The sequence below is a fragment of the Lepus europaeus genome, chromosome 17, assembly GCF_033115175.1.
Source record: "Lepus europaeus isolate LE1 chromosome 17, mLepTim1.pri, whole genome shotgun sequence".
Taxonomy (NCBI): Eukaryota; Metazoa; Chordata; class Mammalia; order Lagomorpha; family Leporidae; genus Lepus; species Lepus europaeus.
Window position 1 is genome coordinate 35,705,710 of NC_084843.1, and position 15,946 is coordinate 35,721,655.

Genomic DNA, 15,946 nt, shown 5'->3' on the forward strand with positions numbered 1-15,946 from the left:
GCTTACTTGGCTTCTTCCTGACGCCTGAGAGAGAGTGTTTCATTCAGAAGCTCTGCATGTGTTTTTACGACTTCCTTGCATCATTAGAGAGACTGATCTTTATCTAGAGAGCATGGCTTACTTGCAGGATCAGGCACTGCACCTAAAGGGACAGTGGTTATTCTGGGAAATTGGGCAGCAAACCAGGAAAGAGTAAGCGGCCAGGGAGAAATTGGAAGGACCTCAGGAACATGCACACATACTTTCCTGTTTGATTCTCTTCTTATTACAAAAGGACACAGAAGCATAAGAGTATTGATTGTGTAGAGTGGTTTTGATGTTGCAGGAAAATGGGCAACTGAACTCATAAAATTGAAACACAAAAAATCCTAAAGGAAACGGTTCCAGTTGCTTCATTTCACAATTTGGCTGTTTCCAAGTGCTGCCTTTCCAGATGTGTGATTTTGATCCCATATCCCCCAATAGCCTGAGAAGCGAGATCGTGATAATGACAGCGATGACGTGGAGAGCAACTTGTTACTCCCGGCTGGCATCGCCCTCCGCTGGGTGACCTTCTTGCTGAAAATCTACCGAGCTGAGGATATCCCCCAGAGTGCGTATTGATTTAATCTGCCCAAGATTATCAGTTACCTGCAGGATGAGATGTGCTAAGAGCATACTTTATACTCGCCACCGTGGGTCTGTCTGCTGGTCCCATTGAAAGCATCCTGAATAGGTTCAAGGGGGCAGAAGTTGGTTGCTGATCATGTTCTTTGTTGAGTGCCTGCCTTTGATCCATTCTGCTCTATCCCGTCTTCCTTCCCTGTTCTATATCTTCTCCTTAGAGAGTGCTAAGGAGGTGAGTAGTTGGCACTTGCAGCCCCTTTTATCCCATAAGAAAATGTGGAGTTGATAATATAATGTGTTTGCCATTGGACTATCAGAAACAGCTGAGTAAAGGGTGAGCAACTCCCAGTAGCTGGAAGTCTGTTGTACTGTACAATGAGGTATGTTTGGTGGGGTTTGGATGCATTGGAATCACCTGGAGCGATTCCATTTACAAGAAGCAGCCCAGCAACTCCTCTGTGGCTGCTGATGGCCCAGCCTCCTGCCTGCTTCCTGCTGGGCCCTGGAACTCGGAACCCCTCTTCAGGCCCCAGGAGGCAGCACCCACTATATGGATCCTGCATCCCTGTAGGATTTGCTACTTTTCCTGGGCAACCTCTCCCCTTTTGAAGACCTTACGAGGTTTTGCCATGTCATCTTTCCCACAGAAATAATGAAGTAATTAAATGAATCCTTATATCATACTTCCCGCCCTGACCTGTTCAGTTGATCTCTATTCTCTTCTGAGCTTGTGAAACAGAAAACGCTACATTTGTAGTTGATTGCACCTGCTATTTTTGATGATGCCAAATGTTTTTTTGAGTTCTCTGAACAAGTGCGCCTGGGCCTTTAATTCTGTGACCCAAAGTGCCTTTTCCAAATTGAAAGCAGGCCTCAGTCGGGAGTTGCCTGTTGCCCTGCCCGAATGGGCTGACTTTTTTCTAATATTTTCCTACATAAATGATCAATTCTCAACATCATGAATTATTCATTTCTCTTTCAAAGTATTCCTATTGATTTTTTAACTTTGTAGGGAGAAAACATTTTCTTTCCCTCTCAGCTAAGACAAAAAGGATTTCTGTTACTTTCGCTTGCTATCCCGAAGAGAGACTCTTACAGCAGCCGTTTTCATGTATAGGAGAGGTTTGTGTATTTTGCTAAAGAATCTTTACTCGTTTAAGAGACTGAAATTGGATTTCTGTTGTGCCACATTGTACTTTCCAGTGGATGATGCCTTCTCACAGACAGTGAAGGAAATATTTGGAGGCAATGCAGACAAGAAAAACCTAGTGGATCCTTTTGTAGAAATTTCCTTTGCTGGAAAAAAGGTTTGTACCGGACCGCAATGCAGTTGTCTCTTGGAGTGAATGTTTAAAACACTGTGCTTTCCTTGGAGTGGATTCCTGCTAACTCTGTGTTACAATTGTCCCATGAGCAGCGAGGCACTCTGCAGGACCACGGCTGATCTGAGTCTGAATGTGCCAGGCTTCTCCTCAGGTTTATATTAGAGTGGAAAGTATGCAGGACTCAAATTGGAAAATTCATATTTTGAAAGATTAGAATACTGAAAACTACCACAGAATTACTTACATGATTTTCCAGATCCAAGCATAATCTTTTTTTAAGAAAACATTTATTGATTTGAAGGGCAAAGTGGCAGAGAGAGAGAGGATATCCTCCCTCAACTGGTTCACTTCCCAAATGCCTGCGACTTCCGGGGGGAAGTCAAGAACCAGGAACTCCATCTGAGTCTCCCACGTGGGTGGCAGAAACCCAAATATTAGGCCATCATCTGCTGCCTCCCGGGTGCGTTAGCAGGAAGCTGGATCAGAAACTTGGAATAGCTGGGGCTTAAACCAGGCACTCTACTGCAGGATGCAGCCTAACTGGCTGCATCACAATGCCCACCCCCGAAAACAGTATCTTAGTGTTCAGCAAGCCCACTTTCCAGGCACAGTCATCCCTGGTAAATGTAGAGCATGGGTCCTCAACACCCAGCTGCCCACTCTGATGTGTGTCTCGCCTTCTATGCCCCCAGTGAGTGGCTCAAACTGGATAATCAGGCATCTCTGCTCTCTGGAAAAAGCTGGGAGATTCTTGGTGTAGGGACAGCTGTCGCCAGCGTTGACACAGGAAGAGCATCAATGATTGTAGAATGAGATTCCATAGAATAACAACACACCATGGACAATTACAGGCAGGAAGAACTAACACTGGCCATGTAGTGGAACCATCCATTTGTGAATGCAACACTCAGCAAGCACACACACCTATTACTGCATGTTATTTCCTAGCAGAGTCACTGGGGCTCGGGGGGAAAGTTCTGAGTTCTAGGGCGAGATGAGGTCTGCTGTAGATTCAGAATGCATTCCACTCCACAAGCAAATTCCTTAACCTTTGGAGTGATTTCCTGAATTGTAAATGGAGAATGGTGGTAACCTCATAGGATTGGAGCCCGCACTATGGCATAGTAGGTTAAGCCTTTGCCTGCAGTGCCTGCATTCTATATGGGTGCAGGTTCAAGTCCTGGCTGTTATGCTTGCAATCCAGCTCCCTGCTAATGTGCCTGGAGAAGCAGCAGAAGATGGCCCAACTCCTTAGGCCCCTGCACTCATGTGGAAGACCTATAAGGAGCTCCTGGCTTCGGCCTGGCACAGCTCTAGCTGTTGTGGCTGTTTGGGGAGTGGTCCAGCAGATAGAAGATCTTTCTCTCTCTCCCTCTCTCTCTTTCCTTCTCTTTCTCCTTTTCTCTCCATATATCTGCCTTTCAAATACACTAAATGAAAAAAATCTCATAGGATTTTGATGAGAGTTAATTAATTTGCGAAGTAATTGATGTGAGCATGTAAGTGCTGAATACTGTCCTGGGCTGGGGAGACAGAAGTGAGCACGGGGGATGGCAGTTGATTTCACAGAGCTGACGTTGGAATAGAAGAGACAGACGGTAAACAAGCAAACAAGCAGTTGACTGGGCTCAGCCAGTGCTCACTATTACATGGAACACAAGGCAGGAGACAAGAAGTAAGGATTGTGCTGGAAGGGTGTTTAATGAGGTCATCAGGTGGGGACACCTTTGAGGAAATGACATTTCAGCAGGGGCCTGGTTGTGCAGAGATCGTGGGGGCCAGGTTGCTTTCAGGTGCAGAGAAGGACAATGGAAAGGCCCAAGGGGAACCATAGGAACAGCAGAGGATGTGGCTGGAGTGAGGCAAACAGGGCTGGGAGGCTAATGGATGGGGTGAGAGAGGAGTGGGTACTGGGCCAGGGAGGAGCTATGAGCCAGAGTGGGGACCTGGACTTTATAAGGATATTTCACAAAGCTTTTGCAAGATGGAATTAAAAGATAAGTTAGGGGCCAGCAATATGACAAAGCAGGTAGGCCGCCACCTGCGATGCTGGCATCCCATATGGGTGCTTGTTCCTGTCTTGTCTGCCCCACTTCTGATTTAGCTTCCTGCTAATTGCCTGGGAAAAGTAGCGGAAGACAGCCCAAGTGTTTGGGCCCCTGCCACCCACATGAGAGACCCAGATGAAGCTCAGGGCTCCTGGCTCCAGCGCTATCCATTGTGGCCATCTGGCGAGTGAACCAGATAATGAAAGTTCTCTCAGTCTCCTCCTCTCTCTAACCGGCTTTCAAAATAAATAAATAAATGTCTTTTTTTAAAAAAATTATTTTGGCACAAAAAATCTGAAATCCATGAATATTTTGTTCATAATAAGAATTTTTCATGAACTTTTGGAAGACCCTTGTTATTTTCATCATCTTTTGTTAATTAACAATGATTAGCTTTTTATCTATATGAGAGGCAGAGAAATGGACACAGAGGAAGAGAGAGCTCCCATTCATTGGTTCACTCCTCAAATGTCCTTGACACCCAAGGCCAAAGCCAGGAGCTGAGAACTCACTCCAGATCTTCTATATGGGTGGCAGGGACCCAATTATTTGAGCCATCACCTGCTACTCCCAAGGTCCACACTAGCTGGAAGCTGGAGGCAGAGGCTGGAGATAAGAATTGAGCCTAGGCTGGCGCCATGGCTTAACAGGCTATTCCTCCGCCTTGCGGCGCCGGCACACCGGGTTCTAGTCCCGGTTGGGGCGCCGGATTCTATCCCGGTTGCCCCTCTTTCAGGCCAGCTCTCTGCTATGGCCCGGAAGGCAGTGGAGGATGGCCCAAGTGCTTGGGCCCTGCACCCGCATGGGAGACCGGGAGAAACGCCTGGCTCCTGGCTTCGGATCAGCATGATGCGCCGGCCGCAGCGGCCATTGGAGGGTGAACCAGCGGCAAAAAGGAAGACCTTTCTCTCTGTCTCTCTCTCACTCTGCCTGTCAAAAAAAAAAAAAAAAAGAATTGAGCCTAGACACTTTGTTTCGGGATATGCCATCCTAGCCACAGACCCCTCACATTCTAGGTATTCTCTGAGAGCTCACTGAAGATGTTGCACAGGAAGTGATCTGAAAGTAAGGGCCGAAGTGGGGATCCAGATAGGAACCAACTGCAGGTGTCCAGGGGAGAAGCATTTCAGGATCTGAACCAAGATATGGACTAGATGAAGCACTGAGGGGACGGGTGTTGTGGCTGGCTCTGGTTTAAAGCCTGAGGAGCTGAGTGAACTGAGATAGAAACATTAAAACAAGAGGTTGGTGGGCAGGGTCCAAAGATCTGTTCGGATGTGTTAACAGTGAAATGCTTACAGATAGTACACAATAAATGCTCAATAAACCTTAATTCTTACACCGTTATGTTAATCTTAGAAAAATGAAAATTGAAAACTAAGGAAGACATGACTAAAAACAAATTTGAGTTCATAGGAGAAACACAGATTAATGTTAGATTCATATTTTATCAAATCATCTTCAAGAAAAATTTAACCAATTTACCAAATATATAACTAATAAGTAAACAACTGGAGTCATAATCTAGTATGTACATATTATAACATTTAAGAAATTAAAAACTTGAATATCTATTTTATTATTTTGCAGGTTTGCACAAATATAATTGAGAAAAATGCAAACCCAGAGTGGAATCAAATAGTCAATCTGCAGATCAAGGTTTGACTTCCTTTTCTTTCAGAAAAAAATGTATTTAATTATCAGTTACTGAAAAAATTGAAAAATAACTGCTTTTCCCTGTTTCATTTTCACAGTTTCCCTCCATGTGTGAGAAAATAAAACTAACAATATATGACTGGTGAGTTCCAAATAGAATAGACGTGTCTAATTCAACATTAAAGAACTAAACATTTGGATACTGTGGAACAGGAATCTAGATAATCTCTTTCTTCAGTATAGTTGCTTTCTTTCAAAAGAGTAGAACAAACTGCTCCCAGAACTGGGTGTTTCCAAAGAAGTAAGAAATTATTGCAGAACAGTTTTGGATGTTATGGTTCAACTGCTCTTAAACAGGAAAAATGCCCCAAGATAAGAAATTCAGAATTTCATTATCATTAGTCTCTTCAAAATAAACTTCATAGATAGATAAACCATTTCTTGGGAAGAATCACCAAAATGTTGAGAGCAAATCTTTGTTTGAAAGAAAAATAAAACAAGCTACCTAACTGAAGGCAAAGAAAAGTCATTGAAATGTTCCGATGGCATTTTCACAAGATCAGCTTCCTTGTACTGATTGGCCATAAGAGGGCAATTCTTGAAATGTTGCAGCTGGATGGAGTATTCAGCTGCTAGCCTGTAGCTCTCTGAGAGTAGAAAGACAGCAAATGTCATTGTCATGATGCTTATTATCATCATCGCCGTCATTATCAGTGTTCACTTTATTAGCTTCCATTTTTGAGTACCGCTGAGTGCCTGGCCCTGTGTCAAGTACCTTTGCCTACATTATCTTAGGTTGTATTTACAGTAACCTTTTGCAGGTAGAGACTTCCATTAGCTTTATTTTACAGAGGAAGACACTGAGGTTCAGAGTGGACGAGTGACATGCCTACAGTCACTCAGATAGTCGGAACTTCAGGTGGGCTCTCCACTCCCCCATCTGGATATCTCCATTGTTTCTCCTTTGGCCAAATCCATTTGACTCTGGTGTTAGTATTCATCAGTACTATGGTAACAGGACATGTTGGGAGGAGGGAAACAGGTCTCATCTTGTTCATTGACCTAACCATGAATAATTGAGGGCTGTCCCTTCCAGTGGGTGTAAGAGGGTTACAAGGCACTTGGGACCATCAGGCTATATACTACAGGTTCTCCAGGGGCCTCCAGAACTCGGGAGGGTGGCTTTGGACTGCATAGCTCTGGTGACCACCCTGGCCTAGGAGCTGTGCAGACTACTGACTGAGTTATTCCAGTTACCTCTGGTCGCTATAAATGTGGGGTTTATTTATGACCCAGTCTGTTCTCTTCAAACCAACAGTTTAGATGAGAATGCACAAGGAGACCTTGTTTAACTAGGAAATCCTTGAAGCCAGATCTTAGGTTACGTACCATTCGGGGTATTTGCACAACTGAGGGAAAGCTAAGGATTATTTATTTATTTATTTGAAAGGCAAAGTTACAGAGACACAGAGCAGAGAGAGGTCTTCCACCCGCTGGTTTACTCCCCAGATGGCCGCAATGGCAGGAGTTGAGCCGATCCGAAGCCAGGAGCTTCCTCTGGGTCTCCCATGCGGGTGCAGGGGCCCAAAGACTTGGGCCATCCTCTGCTGCTTTCCCAGGCTATAGCAGAGAGCTGGATGGGAAGTGGAGCAGTTGGACCTTGAACCGGTGCCCTTATGGGATGCCAGCACTGCAGGCAGTGGCTTTACCTGCTACGCCACGGTGCTGGGCCCTGACGGATTTTTTAAACATAGTCTAGACCCATCTGGGTGGACAGAAAAGATTCAAACCCCTTCAATGTGATTTAATACCCATAAATAATATTTTTCTTATACTAATTATATTAAGTCACTTTCTCTAATATGCTGTGCTATTAATTAATCCTTTCCTGAAATACTGAACTTTTACTTCATCCAATGGGAACTTGGACTTGAGAGTGGGCCCTGCTGCTAGATGGAATGAACAGAAGGAATGAGGTAGAGAACACGTTCATAATATGTGACCAACCCGAGATCATTTCATGAGTTAGGCTCACAGGTTCTCTAAGATGCCCACAGAAGGATACACAAGATTGTATATATTTGTAGTAGGCATGGGCATATTTGTCACAACATAGGTAAAATCTGGGTTCTAGGTAAACAACTACATTCCCATGAACACATCTGCGATGGAGTAGGTACTCAATAAATATTTGAATTTAATTAGAGGGGAATTTTTCTCCTTAGATATTATCCATTATAATTGTTAAACCATCAAAGTAATTAGCATGGACATTGCCAAATAATATAAATACACCTATTTTATATAATGTACTTACACTATACTCATGTAAAATGCCTGTAATTGATTAATTCTTTTTTCACAATAGTATTGAGTACAGTCATGGGCAAATCCAGGGACCATTCTGTAACATCTCAACTTGGTAACTATAGATTGAATTGCCCCACTAGAGCAGTGCTTGTACAGGGTGCTTGGAGAATCCTCTATTACAGTAAGCTGGGCTACTCTTAGAAATGTAGACTTGGTTCCCACCTCAGGCTTATTTTATTAAAAGCTCGAGCAGGAGATGAGGGGAAGGAGTTTGCATATGATGTACGCTAAAGCGTGGGGCCCACTGGATAGGAGGATTTCAGAGCTCTGAGAAATGTTCCAGATCTACCTTTTATTTATTGTTGAAATGAGGTATCTTCACAGCTGGAAACTGAACCTGTTCTTTTACACAGGGATCGTCTTACCAAAAATGATGTGGTTGGAACCACATATCTCTACCTGTCTAAAATTGCTGCTTCTGGTGGGGAAGTAGAAGGTAAGCTCCTCAGCAGATGTGGAAGACAGGGGAGAGAACTTCTGGAGGAAGAAAGACCTGCGGTGGCCACCTGACAATAGGCAGGCTTGATTTTTTAAAATCCAAATGTGATGAGTGAAGTGAACCACGCAATGATGTTTTGGTGATGGCCAGTGAAACAATTCCTAGTTGAGGCAACTAACAGTTGAAAGATTTTACCTTTCTTTCTTTCTTTCTTTCTTTCTTTCTTTTTTTTTAAGATTTAATTTATTTATTTGACAGGCAGAGTTATACAGAGTGTGAGAGAGACAGGGAGAAATGTCTTCCTTCCATTGGTTCACTCTCCAAGTGGCTGCAATGGCCGGAGCTGTGCCGATTCGAAGCCAGGAGCCAGGTGCTTCCTCCCGGTCTCCCATGCAGGTGCAGGGCCCAAGGACCTGGGCCATCCTCCACTGTTTTCCCAGGCCACAGCAGAGAGCTGGACTAAAACCGGCACCCATATGGGATGCTGGCGCCGCAGGCGGAGGATTAACCTAGTGCACCAGCCCCCAGATTTTACTTTTTTTTTTTGACAGGCAAAGTGGACAGTGAGAGAGACAGAAAGGTCTTTCTTTACCGTTGGTTCGCCCTCCAATGGCCTCTGCGGCTGGCATGCTGCGGCCAGTGCACTGCACTGCACTGATCCGAAGCCAGGAGCCAGGTGATTCTCCTGGTCTCCCATAGGGTGCAGGGCCCAAGCACTTGGGCCATCCTCCACTGCACTCCCGGGCCACAGCAGAGAGCTGGCCTGGAAGAGGGGCAACCGGGATAGAATCCGGCGCCCCTACCGGGGCTAGAACCCAGGTTGCTGGCGCCACAAGGCGGAGGATTAGCCTAGTGAGCCGCGGCGCCGGCCCAGATTTTACCTTTCTTACGCCCATCCAACACCTCTTGTCCAACACCTGTTTGCTAAATTTTGAGTGCCTGAACAGTGCCAGAACCTTATTTTTTTAGAGTAACATGGACACAAGTCCACCCAAATAGGAAATAATATCCTGCTTTCAACTGATTGCCTTGGCAGGAGCAATGAGGTTAGATACCAATGAGCCATGTCATCTCCACTCCTAAGGGTAATATGCGTTGTGTTTTCATTTTAACAAGCATGAATAATAACTACCACACTTGCTTCTGGTTGTTTTCCCTGCTTGAGCGCTACTCACCTATACCTGGCAACACGGTTCTGTGCATATGCCAGAAATGGTAAGAGAATGAAGGAAAGAAGCAAAGATGATGAGAGAAAAGATCTAATGGTAACATCTTAATTTCAGCATCTTACTTTTTTTGTTGCCAAAGCAAAATTTTTTATAATTACAAGTGGACTAAACATATTGAATAAAATGACAGACTGATACAAAATTTCATCTTGGAAACTCAAATTTCCTCTCCTTCTCATCTTGAGAGAGGACTTTCTGGATGTGTAACCAATACTAATGATCTGTGATGAAGATTTCCTCTCTCAAGACTGTAAAAAGGAAAAGCATTTAGATGCTCCAGGAGGTGGAGCAAAGCAGATAGAGTCTAAACACACCATCTTGTGTAACATTATGTTAAACAATGGTAAAAGGTAAGAAAGCGAGTCCCCCGAATGTTCTCTCCTGAGTAGCCCAGAGCTCATGAGACTAGAGCTGCAAGGAGAGAAATGTCACAGCCTGGTAAAGAGTAGGAACAAGCGACAGCCTCTTCTTATTAGGTGAACACTCCAGTAGCAGCCACTGTAGTTTGAATCATAAGGGTAATCAATAGAGGAATCAAAAGGCATGTTATACCTATGTCAGTGATATAAAAATAAATCCAATTATCAGTAGCACCAAATAATATCTAAAGGTAATTTTTCAAGTAATACTGATACAAGCATTTTACTCGGTGATATGGTGATAACATCCAGAAGAATTTAAAAGAAAAAATTAAAAATAAAGGGAGTTAAAAGCCCTTTCTTGAGGCTTTCTCTCTTGGCAGGCCCAGCAGACACACCACAGGGCCTCAAAGTAACAAGAAGCTATCATCCCCTCTCCTGCAAAAAAGAACAAAACATGTTTAGAGTCAAACAACGTACAATAAGCTACAGGCCTGTGTTTACACAGCCTCTGACTAAATAACTTGGATTTTCGGTGCTTGGTCCTGGCTAAGGCAGCCGTAAGCCGAGGAAGGTTTTGTTAAAAACGTGAAGTGCTGGTGACCTCACGAGGCCTCCCTCGGCAGCTGGCCGTTAGGTGGCTGGCAAGATGGGGTGACCCCCGTGGTGGTTCTGCCAGTGCTGACAAAGGTTTTAGCCACTTTGTGTTTATCCAGCAAGACTCGTACGCATCACTGAAGGGTCATGTGATTTTGGTCTGAACTTGGGATTTTTCTGGTGTTGCTAAGCCATGTATGTATAGCACTTTGATTAACTTTTTGGTGTATGTTTTATAATGCCCGTGTTTCTCTTGTTGTTTAACCAATCATATTTTTACAATGTAGATTTCTCATCTTCGGGAGCTGGGGCTGCATCGTATACAGGTTTATGCTTTGTAATTTTGCTGTCTACTACATCTTCCTATCTGATCTTTTTAAGACTATATTCATTGGTTGCTGTTAGAACCCTTTTGCTCTCTCAAAAATAGATTTGCTAGTGCAATAATTTTTATGTAAATATTGTATAGCTGCATGGCTGAGCTTAAGGACAGGTTGAGTATCCCTTATCTGAAATACCTGGGACCACAAGCATTTCAGATTTCAGATTTTTGGAGGATTTCTACAATATTTGCATACACATAATGAGATATCTTGGGACTAGCTCCCAAGTCTAGACACAAAATTTATTTGCATTTCATATATATCTATACACAGAGCCTGCAGGTAATTCAAAACAATATTTTTAACAATTTTGTGCATGCACTTATTATTTTTAATAATCAGGCTTGCATTGTCACATTGGCATTCCATGTTTTGCATTTTGGAACATTTCAGATTTCTGGTGTTCAGATTAGAGATGCTCTACCTGTGGCTAAGTAGGCTTTGCTACATGTCTCGTGTTCTCACCCAGAGGCACACCATCCTCTTTGACACCACTGCAAATCAGTGTGAGACGTGGCATTTTTGTCATGGTTTGCGTTCTGTAAGTTAGAGATACAGGGCAGTAGGCTAGTTGTTCCGAGTTGTATGATGTAACTTCCCTCACTTTCAGCGTGGATATACAGGTTGAAAGATAATGAGGATTTTCTACTTTTCACCCTGAAGATCACCTCCCAAATAGGCTTCGGTTTGTCTAGCACTTGCAATTCTTTGCATGTTTGCTCAATCTAGACCATCACCAGTCTCCTAAAGCGGATGTTATTTTTCTTGGAATAGATGAGGATGCTGAGGGTTAGAGAGGTCATCTATCAAATAAGCATGCCCATCCCTGCCGTGCTGATAACCTGGGGTGGTGGTGGTGGGAGGAAAGATAGTGCACGAGGGAAATCTTTGCAAACTCTCAAGCTCTGTGCAAAAATAAGGTAATAATATCTGCCTCTGTGGAACTGACGCTATGCCCAGCTCTTGTTGTTTTAAAATCAGTCTCATTATCTTATAACAGACTTCGTATGAATATTAAACAGTAGTCCTGGGTTTGTGGTGAACTTGGCAGATCTGAAAGCACTTCATTCTTTCATTCATTTGTTCAACCAATCACTGAGAATGTAGCAGTTTCCATGACAGAACCAGTCTTGGTGTTTGAGAGTCAAACTACAGCAAGCTTAAATCCTACTGAAAGTAGTTTATTCAGTGGACACATAGAAAGCAGCTATTTAAGGTTCTATAACCCAAAATATAAAGTCATAATTTATAAAAGTTCAAAATGCTAAGGAGCTTCAGGAAACCAAAGGAACCCTGAAAACATTGTTTGGAAAGTGTATTTCAGCTAGTTCAGAGGGAAACCTTGATAGTCAAGCTAAAGAACTTTTATCTTATTTAGTTTCTTCAGGAAGGATATTGGGAAGTTTACATCCCAGCTGCACATAAAGTGAGTAAGGGAAATTTGGAGGCAGGAAGAGCTTGGGAGAGAACAGGTTTTTCCAGGATACCATGTTGAGACATGAGCACGTAGAAGGGTTCTCTAAGTTAATGCACAACCAAACAAGTCAAAAACTTATAATACTGGAAAAAAAATTTGGTTGTCCAAAAAGAATTAAGCCCTTGATATCAAGGTGACATGCAGTGGTTCATTATTAAAAATCTATGTCTCCATTCCTGGAGGTCAGTCAGTCACCTGTGGGAACCAGGTGGAGATGAATGGCTCACCTGCCACTCCATGTCGATCTTTCACCTTTAGTATTAAGCCTAGAGTTGGAAAAGGCATTAGAGGTGATTTAGTCCTCCTCATATCATAGCAGGAGTTATCTAGACATCTTAGAAGATATGCCTTTATCCTAACATTGCTTTTGATTGTCCTATTGCAATTTGCCCCAGTGGGTGACATTTGTAATTCCCAGAAAGTTCTGCTTTAACTCTAAATGAACTAAAATGGCCTCCATGTAGTTCCCAGTGGTGGACTTACTTCTGGCTTTGGAGACAAGTCAGTTGCTCTTCCCATTTAGCTGTTGAATGCAGCTCTGACATTTCCCCCATCTCACCCACAATTTTCCCTTGATTCAGCTGTTTTCTTATACTGAACTCTGTGCCCTTTGTGGGGAATAGTCTTGTTGAGACCAAGTAGCAGAAATAGAGTTTATCAGATGATCTTCAGAGATAGAAAGTAATACATGGGAATCCTGCTTAGAACCATGGGCAGGTAGTTCACTGTTACATATAAAAATTTTGAATGTATTTTAACAGCATTTTGTGTGATCTGTAGTAATCGCTTGAGAGTAAATGACATATCTTGAGAAGAACTGAATCCGATACACCATTCAAAGGAATACAATCTTTCTCCCTAATTGCATGCTTAATATAGTGCCAATTATAAACTTACAAAAAATGTGATGGTTAACTTTAAAGTCTTATTATTCTTTCATTAGAATACCATTATCTTTTTAAAGAGTAAGTTTACTTGACGTACCCCCAAAATATTTTTAAGATATTTTATAGCAATAAGGAAAGGGAAGTATGGCAATTCATACAAGTGTTTATAATTAGCATTAATACAACTAACACCCTATGGAGGAAAATAATCTCACTTAGCTAACTAATAACTAATATTTATTTCAATAAATTGAGTATTAAAAGCCTAAAATTTAATGATATTTATTTCTCAGCAACTACAGGAGAAACAGAGGTGGGCTTTGTTCCCACGTTTGGACCCTGTTACCTGAACCTTTATGGAAGCCCTAGAGAGTACACAGGATTCCCAGACCCCTACGATGAGCTGAACACTGGAAAGGTTAGTGCTCAGTTAAGGTTGTTGGCACTATTTAATGTGATTCCTTCTTGTAATGCTTATAATTAGTATTTCATATTTAGGGGTCACCTGCCAACACACGCGCACATACCCACACCATACCACTGATCAAATGCTGCAACAGCAGTCTTGCAAGTGTTGGAATGCAAGATAGTAACAGAGCTTGAAGATCATCAGATTGGGTGGCAAATGGCCGCCCTTCCCCCACAACTTCTATGCTCATGGCACACACTGGCTCTCTTTCCTAATAAGGCATGGTGCTGCCTTGGGACTTGTTCAATGCTGTGCTCCAGGAATTTATCAGACAGTTGGCTACATGCCTGCTGAAACTTTCCCCATCTTTGAACTGATCCACCTCTTCATTTCATAGATGAGGACATGGAGGCCCAGACATAAGTGCTTCTTCCACTACAACAGAAGCCAAATGTGTCTTTTAGTTATTTCCCCAGGCTCAAGAAAGGACTAAAGTAGAGAGAAAAAGCCCCGAGAGAGGGGAAAGGTGGAAGACCAGCTGTGGAGGTGGCGGCCCTCTTCTTCCTCTCTAGAAAGTTCTATAGCCAGCACGCCTGAGTATGGTGGGAGGAGGACCCACTCCACATCCTCAAATCAACCGCACCCCAAACATCTTCCTCCTTCCTTCCTGGCTACTCAGATTTGTGCCGGTTGCCAGCGTGGCATCCTCCTCATTCTGGGAGGAGAGGAGAGGAAACCTAGTCAACACAGGTAGATGCAGAGCTGCTCTGCTGAGGTGGAGGAGACTCGTATCCCCGTGCAGGCCTGCCTCTCAGCCTCTAGGAACAGGCAGGAAAGGCTCTGCCTGCCCTTGGTCATGGCTGAGATGGCTGAGATCCTTCCAGTCCTGGCATCCTGCAGCACTCTTTGGAATACTTCTTACAATCAATAATTCCTCTTGCAGACTGAAGATGCAACTCCAGCCGGGAGTTTCTGACTGGTTCGTTTTGGACTGATTCATTGGTTAGGGCCAGGAGGAGAAATTCTCTGTAGCTTTATTAGCCTAATCAGCGGGACAGAACACTTTGTGCTGTTGTCCATGACTGGAGGAATAATCCTGTCATTGCCTTTCAGGGGGAAGGAGTTGCCTACAGAGGCAGGATCTTGGTTGAATTAAGCACTCTTCTTGAAAAGACACCTCCAGATAAAAAGCTTGAGCCCATTTCAAATGATGACCTGCTGGTTGTTGAGGTAATCATTGAGTGTAAATAGTGCCTGGCATGGAAAAGGACCTTTTAAAGGGTTGGTGGTGGGACGACTGGGGCTGGCTGTCTGAGCAGGTGCACCTGCAGGGACATTCAGGCACTGAAGGAGAGTCAGCTGCAATAGTGCCCTGCAACATTCTCGTGATGTGCCTACAACAGCCTACGGGGGTAATGAGACTTGCTCCATCCTTCACAATATTAATCTTCTACCGAACACTGGCAACGGTAATGCTGCTCCAAACTGAATGGCCTCTTTGCTAACTAGGATTGAGTGGTCATGAATTGGGGGAGTGGATGATTAATTTTGTTCTGGGTTCTTTCCTTGTAGCTAGAGAAGCATTCTAAGTACAGGCATGTATAAGATGGACAAAGTGATAAAGGTTTATTGAAAAGATGAGAATGTGAACACACACACACACACACACACGAGCATAGGTTACCCCCACACAGATACCTGAAGGGAGAAAGGGGTAAGGGAGAGGAAACAGAAGGCACCCTAGCACCTCCTCCAGTTATGGTCTCTGGCAGAAGAGACCCAGTTATTGGCCGCTACTATGAGGTTGGGTAGGGGGTGCCTCTGCAAACACGAAGCCACCTGGGGGTTTTATGGTATCTCCATAAAATTCTACATGAGCTTGCTATGCATATTTTCATGGTATGCTTCTCCCAGGTCCTGGATGAAACAGGTGAGTCCTGGGAAAGGGGGTTTTGATTGAAAAGTAGAACAGAATTACATATGGGGCAGAGGGAGGGGCCTGCTTGTGACTTCCAGCTTAGTGATCCCACACTGGCTGCCTGCCTGTCCTGCACCAGTCATAGCGAAGTCACCCGAGGAGCCATCCTTGGTGATCTAACTTGTCCACTAGTCCTCTCCACTTTCAGAGGTAGTTGATCTATCTTGGGCTTCCCAGCATTCC

The 15,946-nt window shown here is 43.7% G+C and overlaps 1 protein-coding gene across 2 annotated transcripts in view; it reads left to right on the forward strand.

Moving 5' to 3' along the window:
- MYOF (myoferlin) overlaps positions 1-15,946 on the forward strand; it is a 157,833-nt gene that overhangs the window by 66,294 nt on the left and 75,593 nt on the right. Inside the window, exons 12-19 of one of the 2 annotated variants that reach the window (XM_062214245.1) lie at positions 466-592; positions 1,810-1,913; positions 5,570-5,638; positions 5,734-5,777; positions 8,359-8,441; positions 10,917-10,955; positions 13,670-13,794; positions 14,899-15,015. In XM_062214245.1, coding sequence (XP_062070229.1) covers positions 466-592; positions 1,810-1,913; positions 5,570-5,638; positions 5,734-5,777; positions 8,359-8,441; positions 10,917-10,955; positions 13,670-13,794; positions 14,899-15,015 — 708 coding nt within the window. The remainder of the gene's footprint in view (positions 1-465; positions 593-1,809; positions 1,914-5,569; positions 5,639-5,733; positions 5,778-8,358; positions 8,442-10,916; positions 10,956-13,669; positions 13,795-14,898; positions 15,016-15,946) is intronic. The other variant, XM_062214246.1, reaches the window with a different exon arrangement.